This window comes from Microcaecilia unicolor, chromosome 8, assembly GCF_901765095.1.
Source record: "Microcaecilia unicolor chromosome 8, aMicUni1.1, whole genome shotgun sequence".
NCBI lineage: Eukaryota > Metazoa > Chordata > Amphibia > Gymnophiona > Siphonopidae > Microcaecilia > Microcaecilia unicolor.
In genome coordinates this window covers 21559605-21573495 of record NC_044038.1, presented here as the reverse complement: position 1 = coordinate 21573495, position 13891 = coordinate 21559605, and the positions used below count along the sequence as shown (strand labels likewise).

Sequence of the window (13891 nt, the reverse complement as noted above, 5' to 3'; positions counted from 1 at the left end):
GCTACAAGGCATATGCAGCGCTGTACACCATACACAAAAAGACAGTCCCTGCTCAAAGAGCTTACAATCTAGATAAGAGGTAAACAGACAGAACGATTAAGGGTAAGGGAAAGTGCGGCGTACAAATGTAATAAATAAAATAAAACAAAATAAAGAGGTGAGGATAAAGGACAGGGCAAGTGAGTAGTGGTTAGGGGTCAAAAGCAGTGGTAAAGAGGTGGGTTTTAAGTTTGGACTTGAAAATGGCTAAGGACGGGGCTAGACGCACGGGCTCGGGAAGTCTATTCCAGGCGTGAGGTGCAGCAAGACCTACTCATGCTCAAGCCATGTATACTCCCTCCTTGCAATTAAGTTGTAGAACAGCGACACATAAATACGAGCATCCAGTTATAGAATTGCCTTTTGAGAAGTCTGGACAAAACTTGTCCAAATAAAGAGGTAATACTGGCAATAGAAGCATTCAGGGGGCATGATTTCTAGCTAACTGGATGGTGGTAATATTCAGTCAACAAAAAATGCACAATGGAGTTTTCAACACAGGCCGTGTTTTGGCACAGAAAAGCACCTGCCTTAGGGGTCAAAATAGTATAATCTTTGGTAGACAGTAAAGTCTGAAAGCTATCATTGTGCTTGGATGCCTTTGGTATAACCTGCTGTCTAACTTGATGTGTTTTTAGGAGGATTGCTTTGGGCTTTACTTTCTATCAATGAGTATACTATTTTGACCCTTGAGGCAGGTGCTTTTATGCGCTGAAACACGGCCCGTGTTGGGTCTTTGGCATTAAAAGTTTCTACATTGTTCCAGTCGTAGGGGCTCCTTTGCGCTTTTTTTTTGTCTTGATTTGTGTACTTTTGAACCCTCTTTTTTGCTGTTTGGTAACATTTAGTCTTCAGCAGCATAAATACTGCCCAAAGAACCCCCACAATGCACAGATGCCCAGTGATCCACAACATTCCAAATACAACAGAAAAGCATAGAACATGTGTATTTCCTGGACTTTCTATTTTGCTACATTGTTTCTCAAGTCCCAACCCAACCTTATTTGGCCCATGTAGTCCTGTAGCAGGAGAGACGCCTAAGAAGTGCATTGTCTTCTGCTGCTGTGAGGCCAACTGTCGCATTTCATTACACTCTTCTGCTGCTGCAGAGCCATATGGGCCAAAGAAAGGTGGGTTGGGACTCTGGTGGTGCTGCAGCTACAATAAAATAAGCAGACTCTTACTACATAAGAACATAAGAGCCATACTGGGTCAGACCAATGGTCCATCTAGCCCAGTATCCTGTTTTCCAAACAGTGGCCAAGCCAGGTCACAAGTACCTGCCAGAAACCCAAATCGTGGCAACATTCTATGTAGAACCCCAAAGAGTAGCAACATTCCGTTCAGAATCTCAAATAGTAGCAACATTCCATGTAGAACCCCAAAGAGTAGCAACATTCCATTCAGAATCTCAGATAGTACCAACATTCCATATAGAACCCCAAATTGTGGCAACACTCCATACTACAAATCCCAGGACAAGCAGTTGCTTCCCATGTTTCCCTCAATAGCAGACTATGGATGTTTCCTCCATGAATTTGTCCAAACGTTTTTTAAACCCAGATATGCTAACCTAATCATCGCCATTCACAGCCACGTGATGGGAAAGGGGATGAAGTTGAGGCTTCTTTCATGAAGACTTTGGGCTTTCCATCAAGAAACTGGTATACTCTCTTTTTTGTCCATCTACCTTTCATAGTTTGGGCATGGCAGACCTTGAGGCATATTTTCAAAGCACTTTGAGAGGCTAAGTTCCATAGGTTTCTATGGAACTTTGGGAGGCTAAGTGCTTTGAAAATGAGCCTCCTTGGATCTCATTTGGAAGCTGAGAAGTTTTCTTTGGTTGGCGTAGAAGTGTGACTGATGAAGCACGACTAACATGATTCTCTCCTGTGAGTTGCAATCGCTATCTCTGCATCTGGATGCCCAACCCCAAGCCTGCCAAGTCATTTTATATTCAAAATTTCAGACATTTAAACCCCTGCCATCAAATCCACCAACTCGCTAGCCAGTTCATTGGACTCCCTGGTGTCTGACTGTGACGATCTTAACCTCTAACTTCTGCTGCCATTTCATTAAAATTAATTTTTAATTCTATCGTTCATGTAAAGCTCTGATCAAGCTGGCAGAGTAATAAATGGCAGCAAAGTCTGATAGCTTCACTTGATGGGGCAGCACTAGCTCGTTTGTAAAATTTTCGATTGCTGAATATCCTTTTCTGTATGTTCTCTGCTGATCTTCACGCAACAGGTCAACGTAACAAAAAAGTAAAGCAAATAAGGAAAACATGCAGGGGTATAGCTTTAGGAATGCTTTTCAATAAAGATTTATAGGTGTGGCTGTGGGGGGATTTGGATAATGGAGGCTGTGTGAGAGTATGTGGCTAGGGAAGTGTGTATGCATGAGCGAGTGAGAGTGTGTGTTTGGGTTTATGTTGGTGTTTTTGCGGGTGAGGGGTGTGTGTGTGTATATATGAAGGTTATACCCCGGATTCTATACAGTGCGACTTTAGTTGTACATGCAAATCCAGTTGTATTCTGGATTTGTGCGTGCAACTTAATTAAACAAGCCAATCAGCACCGATAATTGCCACTAATTTGCATTAATAAGAATTTACATGCACAACTGTCTAAGCGTATTCTAAAGAACAACAAAAAAACCTCCGCACAGGTCAAGCAAAGCAAAAAGGCACAGCGAAGGAGACAAAAAGGATGATGACAAAAAACTCTAATGGATTAAAAGAGTTCACATCAAAAGTTTATTGCTAAAACCTGGATTCGACATAAGTCGTGTTTCGGCCGCTCAGGCCTGCCTCAGGAGTCCCTGTAATTTATTTATGTATTTATTATTTATAATTTCAAAAACTTAAAATACAAGAAAATCTTGCAACAGAAAGTCAGACAAAATACATTAATGGAATTACAACATTCCTTGATTCTATTCTTAAGAAGATACATGAATGTCTTTTTTATATCACAAAAAATAGAGCGGGGGGGGGGGGGGGGGGGGGCGCGTCATTTAGAATAATGGGGATATTTATCTACTTAAGTAACAGTAAAATAAGGAACAGACTTCACACGCATTTTCTTCCTTACTTCTTACAACCTAAACCATTAGCTGGAGCATAGAAATGATGAAAGATAAAATAATAATAACAAGAAAGATTGAAAAGATTGAAAATTACAACCGAAGATTAAATTTACGGATACTAAATTTCCCGAGAGAAATGGGAATATCACCATTGGATGCCTTTAAAAAATATTTAATTGAAATTTCGAAATATACCCCAAAAACTTTGCCTCCAGTAAACAAAATTTTCTATATAAGAAATAAAGCTTCATTGGAAGGTGTATCTCCAATTGATAAACCCATAAGTGAATCGGAGAAAATATCTTTAAACGTATCAGAATTGTTGGAAGCTACTCTATCAGAACAATCAGAACGAATTACTCTAATGGTTCAATTAGTTTTTCAGCAGGATGTGGATGCTATTAAAAGATTGTATTTTCATCGAATTAATGAGATTGAAGGGGGGCAGACTCAAGAAAAATGTCAGGAAGTATTTTTTCACGGAGAGAGTAGTGGATGCTTGGAATGCCCTCCCGCGGGAGGTGGTGGAAATGAAAACGGTAACGGAATTCAAACATGCGTGGGATATGCATAAAGGAATCCTGTGCCGAAGGAATGGATCCTCAGGAGCTTAGTCAAGATCGGGAGGCGGGGCTGGTGGTTGGGAGGCGGGGATAGGGCTGGGCAGACTTATACGGTCTGTGCCAGAGCCGGTGGTGGGAAGCGGGACTGGTGGTTGGGAGGCGGGGATAGTGCTGGGCAGACTTGTACGGTCTGTGCCAGAGCCGGGGTTGGGAGGCAGGGCTGGGGAGGTGAGGATAGTGCTGGGCAGACTTATACGGTCTGTGCCCTGAAGAGCACAGGTACAAATCAAAGTAGGGTATAAACAAAAAGCAGCAAATATGAGTTATCTTGTTGGGCAGACTGGATGGACCATGCAGGTCTTTTTCTGCCATCATCTACTTTGTTACTATGTTACTATATGTGGCAATTTCTGGAAGCAAAACAATTCCTCAGAATTGTATATCTGAATGGAATACCAATTCAAAAATAAACTTGACTTGAAAGTATGTCGCCAAACACTGACGAACACTATCACAAAACGTCAAAAAAACCCGGTTTGCTTCCAGAAATTGCCACACATAGATAAGTTAAGGGACTCCTGAGGAAGGCCTGAGTGGCCGAAACACGACTCGTGTCGAGCCCAGGTTTTAGCAATAAACTTTTGATGTGAACTCTTTGAATCCATTAGAGTTTTTGGTCATCATCCTTTTTGTCTCCTTCGCTGTCCTAAGCGTATTCTATAACATGATGTGCATAAATTCTGAGTTGCATAGTTGAAAATGGGGCGTGGCCATGGGTGGGTTGTGGGCACTTCGAAAATCTATGTGCATTGTTATAGAATACGCCTGGTCCTCACTTAATTTAGGCGTCAGCATTTACACCTTTACTTGGCATAATTGTCCGTGGCTAAATGTAGTCACGCAGACAGGCACTTGGCTGATTCTATAAACTGCACCAAAATTTAGGCTTATTCAATAAAGTACGTCTAAATTTAGGAATACTTTTATAGAATACGCCTAAGTGCATTTTGTTTTGGAGCTGATTTTTTAGGTGAGATATATACCTGCTTATAATCGAACGAGAAAAACGCCCAAGTTCCGACCTAAATCGGGAGATGGACGTTTATCTCACAAAACCGAATAAAGCGGTATAATCGAAAGCCGATTTTTGGACGTTTTCAACTGCAATCCGTCGCGGATGCGGACAAAGTTGATGGGGGCGTGTCAGAGGTGTGGCGAAGGCGGAACTGGGGCGTGGTTATCTGCCGAACAAAGATGGGCGCATTTCACTGATAATGGGAAAAAAGTATGCGTTTTTAGCTAGAATTTAGGACACTTTTCCTGGACCCTGTTTTTTCACGAATAAGGCCCCAAAAAGTGCCCTAAATGACCAGATGACCACTGGAGGGAATCGGGGATGACCTCCCCTGACTCCCCCAGTGGTCACTAACCCCCTCCCACCACAAAAAAATGATGTTTCACAACTTTTTATTTTCACCCTCAAATGTCATACATACCCAGCTCCCTGGCAGCAGTATGCAGGTCACTGGAGGAGTTGTTAGGGGGTGCAGTGGACTTCAGGCAGGTGGACCCAGGCCCATCCCCCCTACCTGTTACAATTGTGCTGCTTAATGCTTATTAGTCGTCCAACCCCCCCAAACCCACTGTACCCACATGTAGGTGCCCCCCTTCACCCCTTAGGGCTATAGTAATGGTGTAGACTTGTGGGCAGTGGGTTTTGAGGGGGATTTGGGGGGCTCAACACACAAGGGAAGGGTGCTATGCACCTGGGAGCTCTTTTACCTGTTTTGTTGGTTTTGTAAAAGTGCCCCCTAGGGTGCCCGGTTGATGTCCTGGCATGTGAGGGGGACCAGTACACTACGAATCCTGGCCCCTCCCACGAATAAATGTCTTGCATTTATTCGTTTTTGAGCTGGGCGCTTTCATTTTCCATTATCGCTGAAAAACAAAAACGCCCAGCTCACACATTGTTGAATAAAACATGGGCGTCTATTTTTTTCGAAAATATGGTTCGGTCCGCCCCTTCACGGACCCGTTCTCGGAGATAAACGCCCATGGAGATAGGCGTTTTCGTTCAATTATGCCCCTCATAGAATCTAGTCTTATAGGACTGTATCTTGGCTGTGATATTCACTAACTATAAACCTATCAACCCCTAATCTCATAGTCAGTTTCTTAAGAATATGTCTTGTTTTTCTTCAGAATATCCGAATTCATTCATACCTCTCTCTTAGTTAGTGTCAGCATTTCCACTGCCTTTTGTCCAACATTTTCTGGAGGGGGAGGAGCACTGTTATTCGAAAGACTCTGTAATAAAATTTATAAACAGCAATATGAGATTTATATGTCATATTTGCCCTGAAACAACCAAAAGCAAAATAAGAACAGAAGTCACCTGCTGAGTCCATTGAGCTCAGTTCTACAGGGCAAGACAAAAAAAAAAAAAAAGTAACCCCTACAGTTTTTTTGCAGTTTTTCAGCACCACTTTGAATTTCAATAAGAAATTTTACATACTTAGCCATCACACTTACGCAGTGGCGTTCCTAGGGGGGCTGACACCTGGGGCGGATCGCCGATGCGCCCCGGCCCCCGGGTGCAGCGCCCCTCCGGAACAGCGCGACGCCGCTCCCCCCCGGCGAAAGAACCCCTGATCCCCCAGCAAAAGAACCCCCCCCCCCGGGTGCACGCCGCTCGGGGGGGGGGGGGGTGCCGCGCGCCTGCCGGCTCTTCGTTTCCATGCTCCCTCTGCCCCGGAACAGGAAGTAACCTGTTCTGGGGCAAAGGGAGCATGAAAACGAAGAGCCGACAGGCGCGCGGCACCCCCCCAGCGGCGTGCACCCGGGGTGGACCGCCCCCACCGCCCCCCCTTGGTACGCCACTGCACTTACGTATTACTATTAAACAACATTTAATTATGTTAAGCTATGTTGATGTTACTGACATTTTAGCGTTACTACCGAGCAATTTTTGCATGTTAAAAATGCTTGAGCTTAAACACCGTAAAATAATGTCATTCAAATGAAGCAATAAAACAATACGTCAGAATTCTGCCAACAAGTTTTCTTCACAGTGTTGAGCTTCCAGTGCTTGAGATGATATACAGCCATTAAGCCTTTGCTCCAAAACCTTGTTCAAGCAATGACTGGATTCTCATTTTGTCTGCTGCTGGCATCGTGCCCGTGATTGCAGTTCTGATCTGAAATGCTTTTAAAGACATTATCTGCAAGTTATCATATTTTCAAATACAAATTATTCAAATTCAAATCATTGTTTACAAATAATGGTAGTTTTACAGCGGAAATAGTTTTGAACAATTGCGAGTGGTCACGCTAAAAAGTCTGAAACTTTGCTGTATTTAAAGAGAATCTCAGAAAACAACAAATAAAAAAGCTGTAAAATTTTACAATGAAATTCCAAGTGTTTGGAGAAAAAAACCAGCAAAAAACCCTAGGGGGGGGGGGGTAACTTTTTTTTTTTTTTTTTAACCTCACTCTGTATGTGTCCAGTCTGAGTCATTGAGAAATATCCAGGCAGATCCTAACAGAAATGTACATTTCATGCATTTTTCTCTCCTAACATTAAGAAGTATGGACAACATCTATCAGGCTGGCTCTACCCCCACAGAATCCAGTCCATATCTTTTTTTTAAACTTCACAATGTTACTAAGTTGGATGGCATTTGCTGAAAACAAATGATATAGGTTAATTGTACATCAGTTGAAAAAAATAGTTTCTTAAATGCGTTGTAAATGTTCTACTAGTTAGTTTCATGGATTGTCCCCCAGTACAATTTTAAAGAGTAAATAAACATTCCTTATTAACTTTTTCCATATCACACTTCATTTTATAAACCTCTATCATAATCCCCCCAGTCATCTTTTCTCCAAACTGAAGAGATAACCGGTTAAGCATTTCTTCATTACGAAGACACTCTACATCCCTTTACAATTTTTGCCGTCCTTCTCTGTACTTTTTCTACTTGCACTTATCTTTCAGGAGATGGGGTAATCAGAAATGCAAAGATGTTATGATAATCTTAGTTAACTCCATTTCTTTCAGAATACTTTTTAACATTCCTTTAGCTTTCTGAATACTGCTAAATACTTAGTTGAGAATTTTAATGTATTGCTGCTTCAGGGGACTGAGCTCATGGGTAGGACGCCTCACAACACAATGTGAGCAGAAATGTGAGGCAGCCTATGTGCCAGTGTTACCCCTGAAGCAGCAGAGTGTGAAATGAAGGCCATTGTCAGGAGAACAGTAAAAGCTGAGCTGATATGAAGATTAGCGCTATAAGTTAAGTACACAGACCAATATAAGTTGAGTAATTAGAGTCCTACTGAACTATAATTACAATTATAAACATGCTATATTTTGAATGAGGAACTTCTGGTCCATGATTACACTCAAACCCTGAAAGAAACTAGAACTTTTAGTTGGTATGGGCATTGAGGGGGTCTTTTACGAAGTGGTGGTAAGCCCAATGCGGGCGGTAGTTCTGGCTGAAGTGTACGCCATTTCCGACCCTCCAGAAAATTGTTTTCTTTAGCACGGTGCTAACCCGGTGGAAAATCGGGCATCGTGTGAGCTGCCCAGTTTCTGCCAGGCTACCGCGGGAGTCCTTACCGCCACCTCAATGGGCGGTGGTAAGTACTCCCTGCTGCAGAGCCACGTGGTAAGGGTTATCTTACCATGGGGCCATTTTACCCACTGTGGTAAAAAGGGCCCTGGCACACGGGATAAATGTCTCCCACTGCGACCACACGGCCCATTTTCCCGCAGCTTAGTAACAGGACCCCTAACTGTTCTGAGGTCTTTTCTTGTCATAAGAAAGAAGATACTGCATAATTGAAAATAGTAATTAGAATTTTATATTGGAATATTGTCAATATTTTTAAAATCTATTTTTGATTTTTAAGTTTGGAATTAAGCATCAATAACAGAAAAGCATGGGATAGTGCCTACATTTAGTCATAGAGCAGGTGAGTATGAGTGCCTATGTATAGCCAAATGAGTGGACCAGGGGTCATCCATGTATAGCACACTTAAAAATCTCTCTCTCTCGGTAACAGCACAGGCAGAAGCTGGGGACACTCCCAACAGCTGTCATACAGGCTGTGCAGTTACCACATAATAATGTCGGCACTTTCGTACAGTAAGTGCAAAACTCCTCCACTCTTTCATAACCTGAACATTCCATTCTGAAATACAATCTACCTTGGATCAGCAAGTAGTAATCTCCGCACATGGTTCAAAGGATGTACCCTTGATTGTTTTCACCGAGAACAGCTACTGCCATAGTAAGAAGTCTGACATGCCATTTTTCCAGGAATTGTGAGAGTGCAGTGTGTGTGTTATGAGTGACTGCAATATTAGAAGCTTGCATCTTTAAATGATACTAATTAAAAATTGACATTTTACATCAAGTGCAGTAGCTGGATGTACCTCGAGTCGCCCACAGCGTTGCATATTTTCTTGCTTCTGAAGAACACTTCTCATTCTTTCGAAAAAATCCCCATCTCCTTTGTCCTCCCTGTAGGAAGATAGAAGCTTTAAAGCCTCATGTCTAATTTTAAAAATATTTAAACAACAAATTGTGAATGATTGGATTGCTGATAAAATTTACTGTTAACTGTCCCATGGTACCACTTAAATACAGAATTGTAAACTCTGTTCATAACATCCACCTTCTTCAGCTTTTACAAACAGAAGAGGCTAGTGTAACGGTCAGTCACATATCAACTCTCGGACTCCATTAAAATTTTAGGGGTACTTTTACTAAGCCGTGTCCAACACAAGCCAAAATGGAGTTGCCGCCCAACTACCGAGTGGCTCTTGCAGTAATTTCATTTTTGGCGTGCATTCAACATGTGCATCTGAAAAAAATACTTTTTATTTTCAGACGCGCAGAACGGACGTGTGCAGGTCATTACCGCCTGGATTCTTTACCACTAGGTCAATGGCTGGCGGTAAGCTCTCAGACACCAAATGGACATGTGGCAGTTATGATTTTGCCGCATGTCCATTTTTAGCCCCCCCAAAAAGGCCTTTTACAGGCGTACTGAAAAATAATTGGCGCGTGCCCAAAACCTGCATCTACACTACTGGAAGCCATTTTTCAACGCCTTTGTAAAAGGAGCCTTTAGGTATTTGCTTGGATTTCACTTTCTCTCTACATATGCAAGTCAATAGTCTGATTCAAAGATCTTTTCTAATTTTATGTAACCTTTGTCATGTATGTAAATATTTTGACCAAGACCGTTTTCATTTAATTGTTCAGACCCTATTATCGAGTCTTATGGATTACTGTAATATCATCTACTTGGGTTGTTCCAAACAGCTCTTCATAAAAGCTTCAAACAACTCAAAATATGGCTTTGCAATTAATGTAGTCTTTGAAGAAAACAGACCATATATTATCCTCATAGTTAACCACTCACTGGCTCCCTACAGCTGCCAGATCCCATTTACTATATAAGGTTTTAAATGGCTTAGCCCTGCATTATTTATTAAGTCACTTCGTATTTGAACCGAGAGACTACCCAAAATATTTACTTATCCTTCTTTGAGGGGAATGAAGAAGATTAAACTATTGGATTCTTTGCTATCATTCCAGGCCATTAGATTTGATAAAACTATTTTGAATTATTTATTGAGCACCTTAAATTATACGTATTTTAGAAATTTGATCAAAATTTTTCATTTATAAAATTTTGTACTCTGTGATAGGGATTGATTTGTTGCATTAATTTCCATTCTTGACTTTTTGAGCAAAAACTGTATTTCTCTGGTATTGTATAGTTAATCAATCCTCTTCAAAACTGCATAGAGCAATATTATAACAGAAACTAAATTACTCCAATTGCTCTACCTCATTAGGAAAAAGATGAGAAGATGAACAACTATGTTTTCATTTTGTTACATTTTATATATATAGCCTCATACGTCCAGGGTACCTTTATAGAAAATTAGGACACCACTGACTGACATTCAACATAGGCTACCACCACCTGCCAAGCACTGCCGAGAAAAACTCTCCTATTTCAAAATGAGAGAAAAGTCTGCAGCGCTATGGCATATGGGACTATCAAATTTAATAAACACAGGTTCAAATGCTCATCTAACCTAATTCGACCCCACAAAAAACTTGTAAAAGGGTCAAAACGAAAAAGAAGAAAATGTAAACATCAAAAAACTTTGGGATACACTTGCCAGATTTAAATATAGTCACTTAGCTTTTGCCTATTAAAAAGCTCCGTTAGAAGTTAGTTCACTTCAATTATCCATGGTAGTAACTTCTTAACCTCGACGTGTAACTCCCACTCTTTCTCATTCTAATTCCTCGACAGGATTAGGACTCCTACTGTTTCGATTTCTTCATCAGGAGAAACAATAAGAAAGCTTCATACATTTCTCTTTCAATTAATATGACCACAAAATGGTGAATGTTTATATAAGACGCCCAGAGGGAGACTCCTCCTTCCTCTGTCGTCATAAGTATTTCCTTAATCGTAAGCCTAACACTAAAGATACTTCCTCAATTGAGAACCAATCAATAAAAGGCAGCCCATTCCATAGGGCCATTCAGCCCTTTAGGGCTAACCGTTTGTAATCGATAAATCCATCTTTGTTCTTTTTGATGTAATACCTTTGAGATGTCACCCCGTCTACCATTGTTAATAATCTGCTCAATAATCATGCATTTAAGTTGCTCAAAAGAGTGCTTCATCTCATTACAGTGTTTAGCCAGAGGCATATGCATTTTACCGGCTTGGATCCCATGCTTATGTTCACTTAATCGAGTTTTAAGCATACGTTTTGTTTGTCCAATATATCTATACCCGCAAGGGCATGTAATCATATAAATCACTCCTTTCGAAGTGCAGTCTGTCAAGTTCTTCAAATTGATCCAACAATTTTTAATAGGATCCCAGAAACGATCCACCTCCTCCATAACATCACACATAATACACTTCTTGCATTTAAAGTGACCTACAAGATCAAATTTTCTGTTAGTCCAAATATCAGAATGACATAAAATATCAGCCAAATTGGCTCTTCTTGAGTATGCCACCATGCATTTTTGTTCTGAAAATACCTTATGTGTGGTTAAGATGTTCCAATGTTTATTTATTATATTTGAAATTTTCGGAGATAGAGATGTGTACTGCATAATACAGGGAGTGTTCCGTTTTTCTATTTTCTGTTGTTTTGATTCCAATAGATATTCTCTGTGGTTAAACAACGCTCTCTTATATGCATGTTTAATAATACGATTCGGATAACCTCTTTCATGTAATTTTTCTTTTAGATGAACAGCCGATTTCTTGTACTTCTCTGAGGAATCACAAATCCGTCTGTAGCGCAATCAATGTAATCAGTGTAGAACCCCATGGTTAACTGCAGAACATAAGTCATATTCAGGCTCATTTTCGAAAGAGAAGGATGTCCATCTTTCGACATAAATCGGAAGATGGACATCCTTCTCACAGAGACGTCCAAATCTATATAATCAAAATCCGATTTTGGATGGCTCCAACTGCAGTCCGTCGCAAGGACGCCCAAATTTCAAGGGGGCGTGGAGGCGTAGCGAAGACGGGACTTGGGCGTGCCTAACACTTAGACGTCTTTGACCCATAATCGAAAAAAGCAAGGACGTCCCTGACAAACACTTGGGACTTTTTCACCCAGGCGTGTTTTTTTTACGACTAAGGCACAAAAAGGTGCCCGAAATGACCAGATGACAACCGGAGAGAATCAGGGATGACCTCCTGTTACTCCCCCAGTGGTCACTAACCCCCTCCTACCCTCAAAAAACATCTTTAAAAATATTTCGTGCCAGCCTCAGATGTCATACTCAGGTCCATGACAGCACATGAAGGTCCCAGGAGTAGTGGGTACTGCACTGTACTTCAGACAGGCAGACCAAGGCCCATATCCCCCCTATCTGTTAAATTTGTGGAGGAGTGAGTTCTCCAAAACCCACCACAAACTCACTGTACCCATATATAGGTGCCCCCTTCACCTGTAAGGGCTATGGTAGTGGTGTACAGTTGTGGGTAGTGGGTTTTGGGGGGCTCAGCACACAATAAAGGGAGCTATGTTCCTGGGAGCAATTTATGAAGTCCACTGCAGTGCCCCCTAGGGTGCCCAGTTGGTGTCCTGGCATGTCAGGGGGACCAGTGCACTACAAATGCTGGCTCCTCCCACGTCCAAATGGCTTGCATTTGGACGTTTTTGACATGGACGTCTTTGGTTTTGAAAATCGCCGAAAGTCAGAGACGTCGAGATCCAAGGATGTCCAAATCTAGGGACGTCCAAATTTAAGGATTTGGATGTCTCTGACGTCCATCTTTTTCCGAAAATACAGGTTTCCCCACCCCTGGATTTCAATGTTTTGCAAAGACGTCCTAATCACAACTTGGACGTTTCTTTCGAAAATGCCCCTCATTATTATTACATCAAAATTGTTAACTTTTTTTACAAGAAGGAATTGCAGTATTGGATACTTAGGGAGGGTAATTCTATAACAATTTTTTTTATTTTGTTACATTTGTACCCTGCGCTTTCCCACTGATGGCAGGCTCAATGCGGCTTACATGGGGCAATGGAGGGTTAAGTGACTTGCCCAGAGTCACAAGGAGCTGCCTGTGCCTGAAGTGGGAATTGAACTCAGTTCCTCAGGACCAAAGTCCACCACCCTAACCACTAGGCCACTCCTCCACTGTTGCTACTATTGGAGATTCTACATGGAATGTTGCTATTCCACTAGCAACATTCCATGTAGAAGTCGGCCCTTGCAGATCACCAATGTGGCCGCGCAGACTTCTGCTTCTGTGAGTCTGACGTCCTGCACGTACGTGCAGGACGTCAGACTCACAGAAACAGAAGCCTTCTACATGGAATGTTGCTAGTGGAATAGCAACATTCCATGTAGAATCTCCAATAGTATCTATTTTATTTTTGTTACATTTGTACCCTGCGCTTTCCCACTCATGGCAGGCTCAATGCAGCTTACATGGGGCAATGGAGGGTTAAGTGACTTGCCCAGAGTCACAAGGAGCTGCCTGTGCCTGAAGTGGGAATTGAACTCAGTTCCTCAGGACCAAAGTCCACCACCCTAACCACTAGGCCACTCCTCCACTCCATGTGCCTAGACAGTGCCTAACTGGTGCATGTTCTATAAAAGCAGGTAGGT

At 41.8% G+C, this 13891-nt stretch overlaps 1 protein-coding gene across 1 annotated transcript in view; it reads right to left on the bottom strand.

Annotated features, from left to right (window-relative positions):
• The window catches only part of BAIAP3 (BAI1 associated protein 3), a 260632-nt gene that overhangs the window by 125535 nt on the left and 121206 nt on the right, over positions 1–13891 (bottom strand). The window contains exons 3-4 of the mRNA XM_030212396.1: positions 9139–9226; positions 5916–5999 (exon numbers count right to left, since the gene is read on the bottom strand). Coding sequence (XP_030068256.1) covers positions 5916–5999; positions 9139–9226 — 172 coding nt within the window. The remainder of the gene's footprint in view (positions 1–5915; positions 6000–9138; positions 9227–13891) is intronic.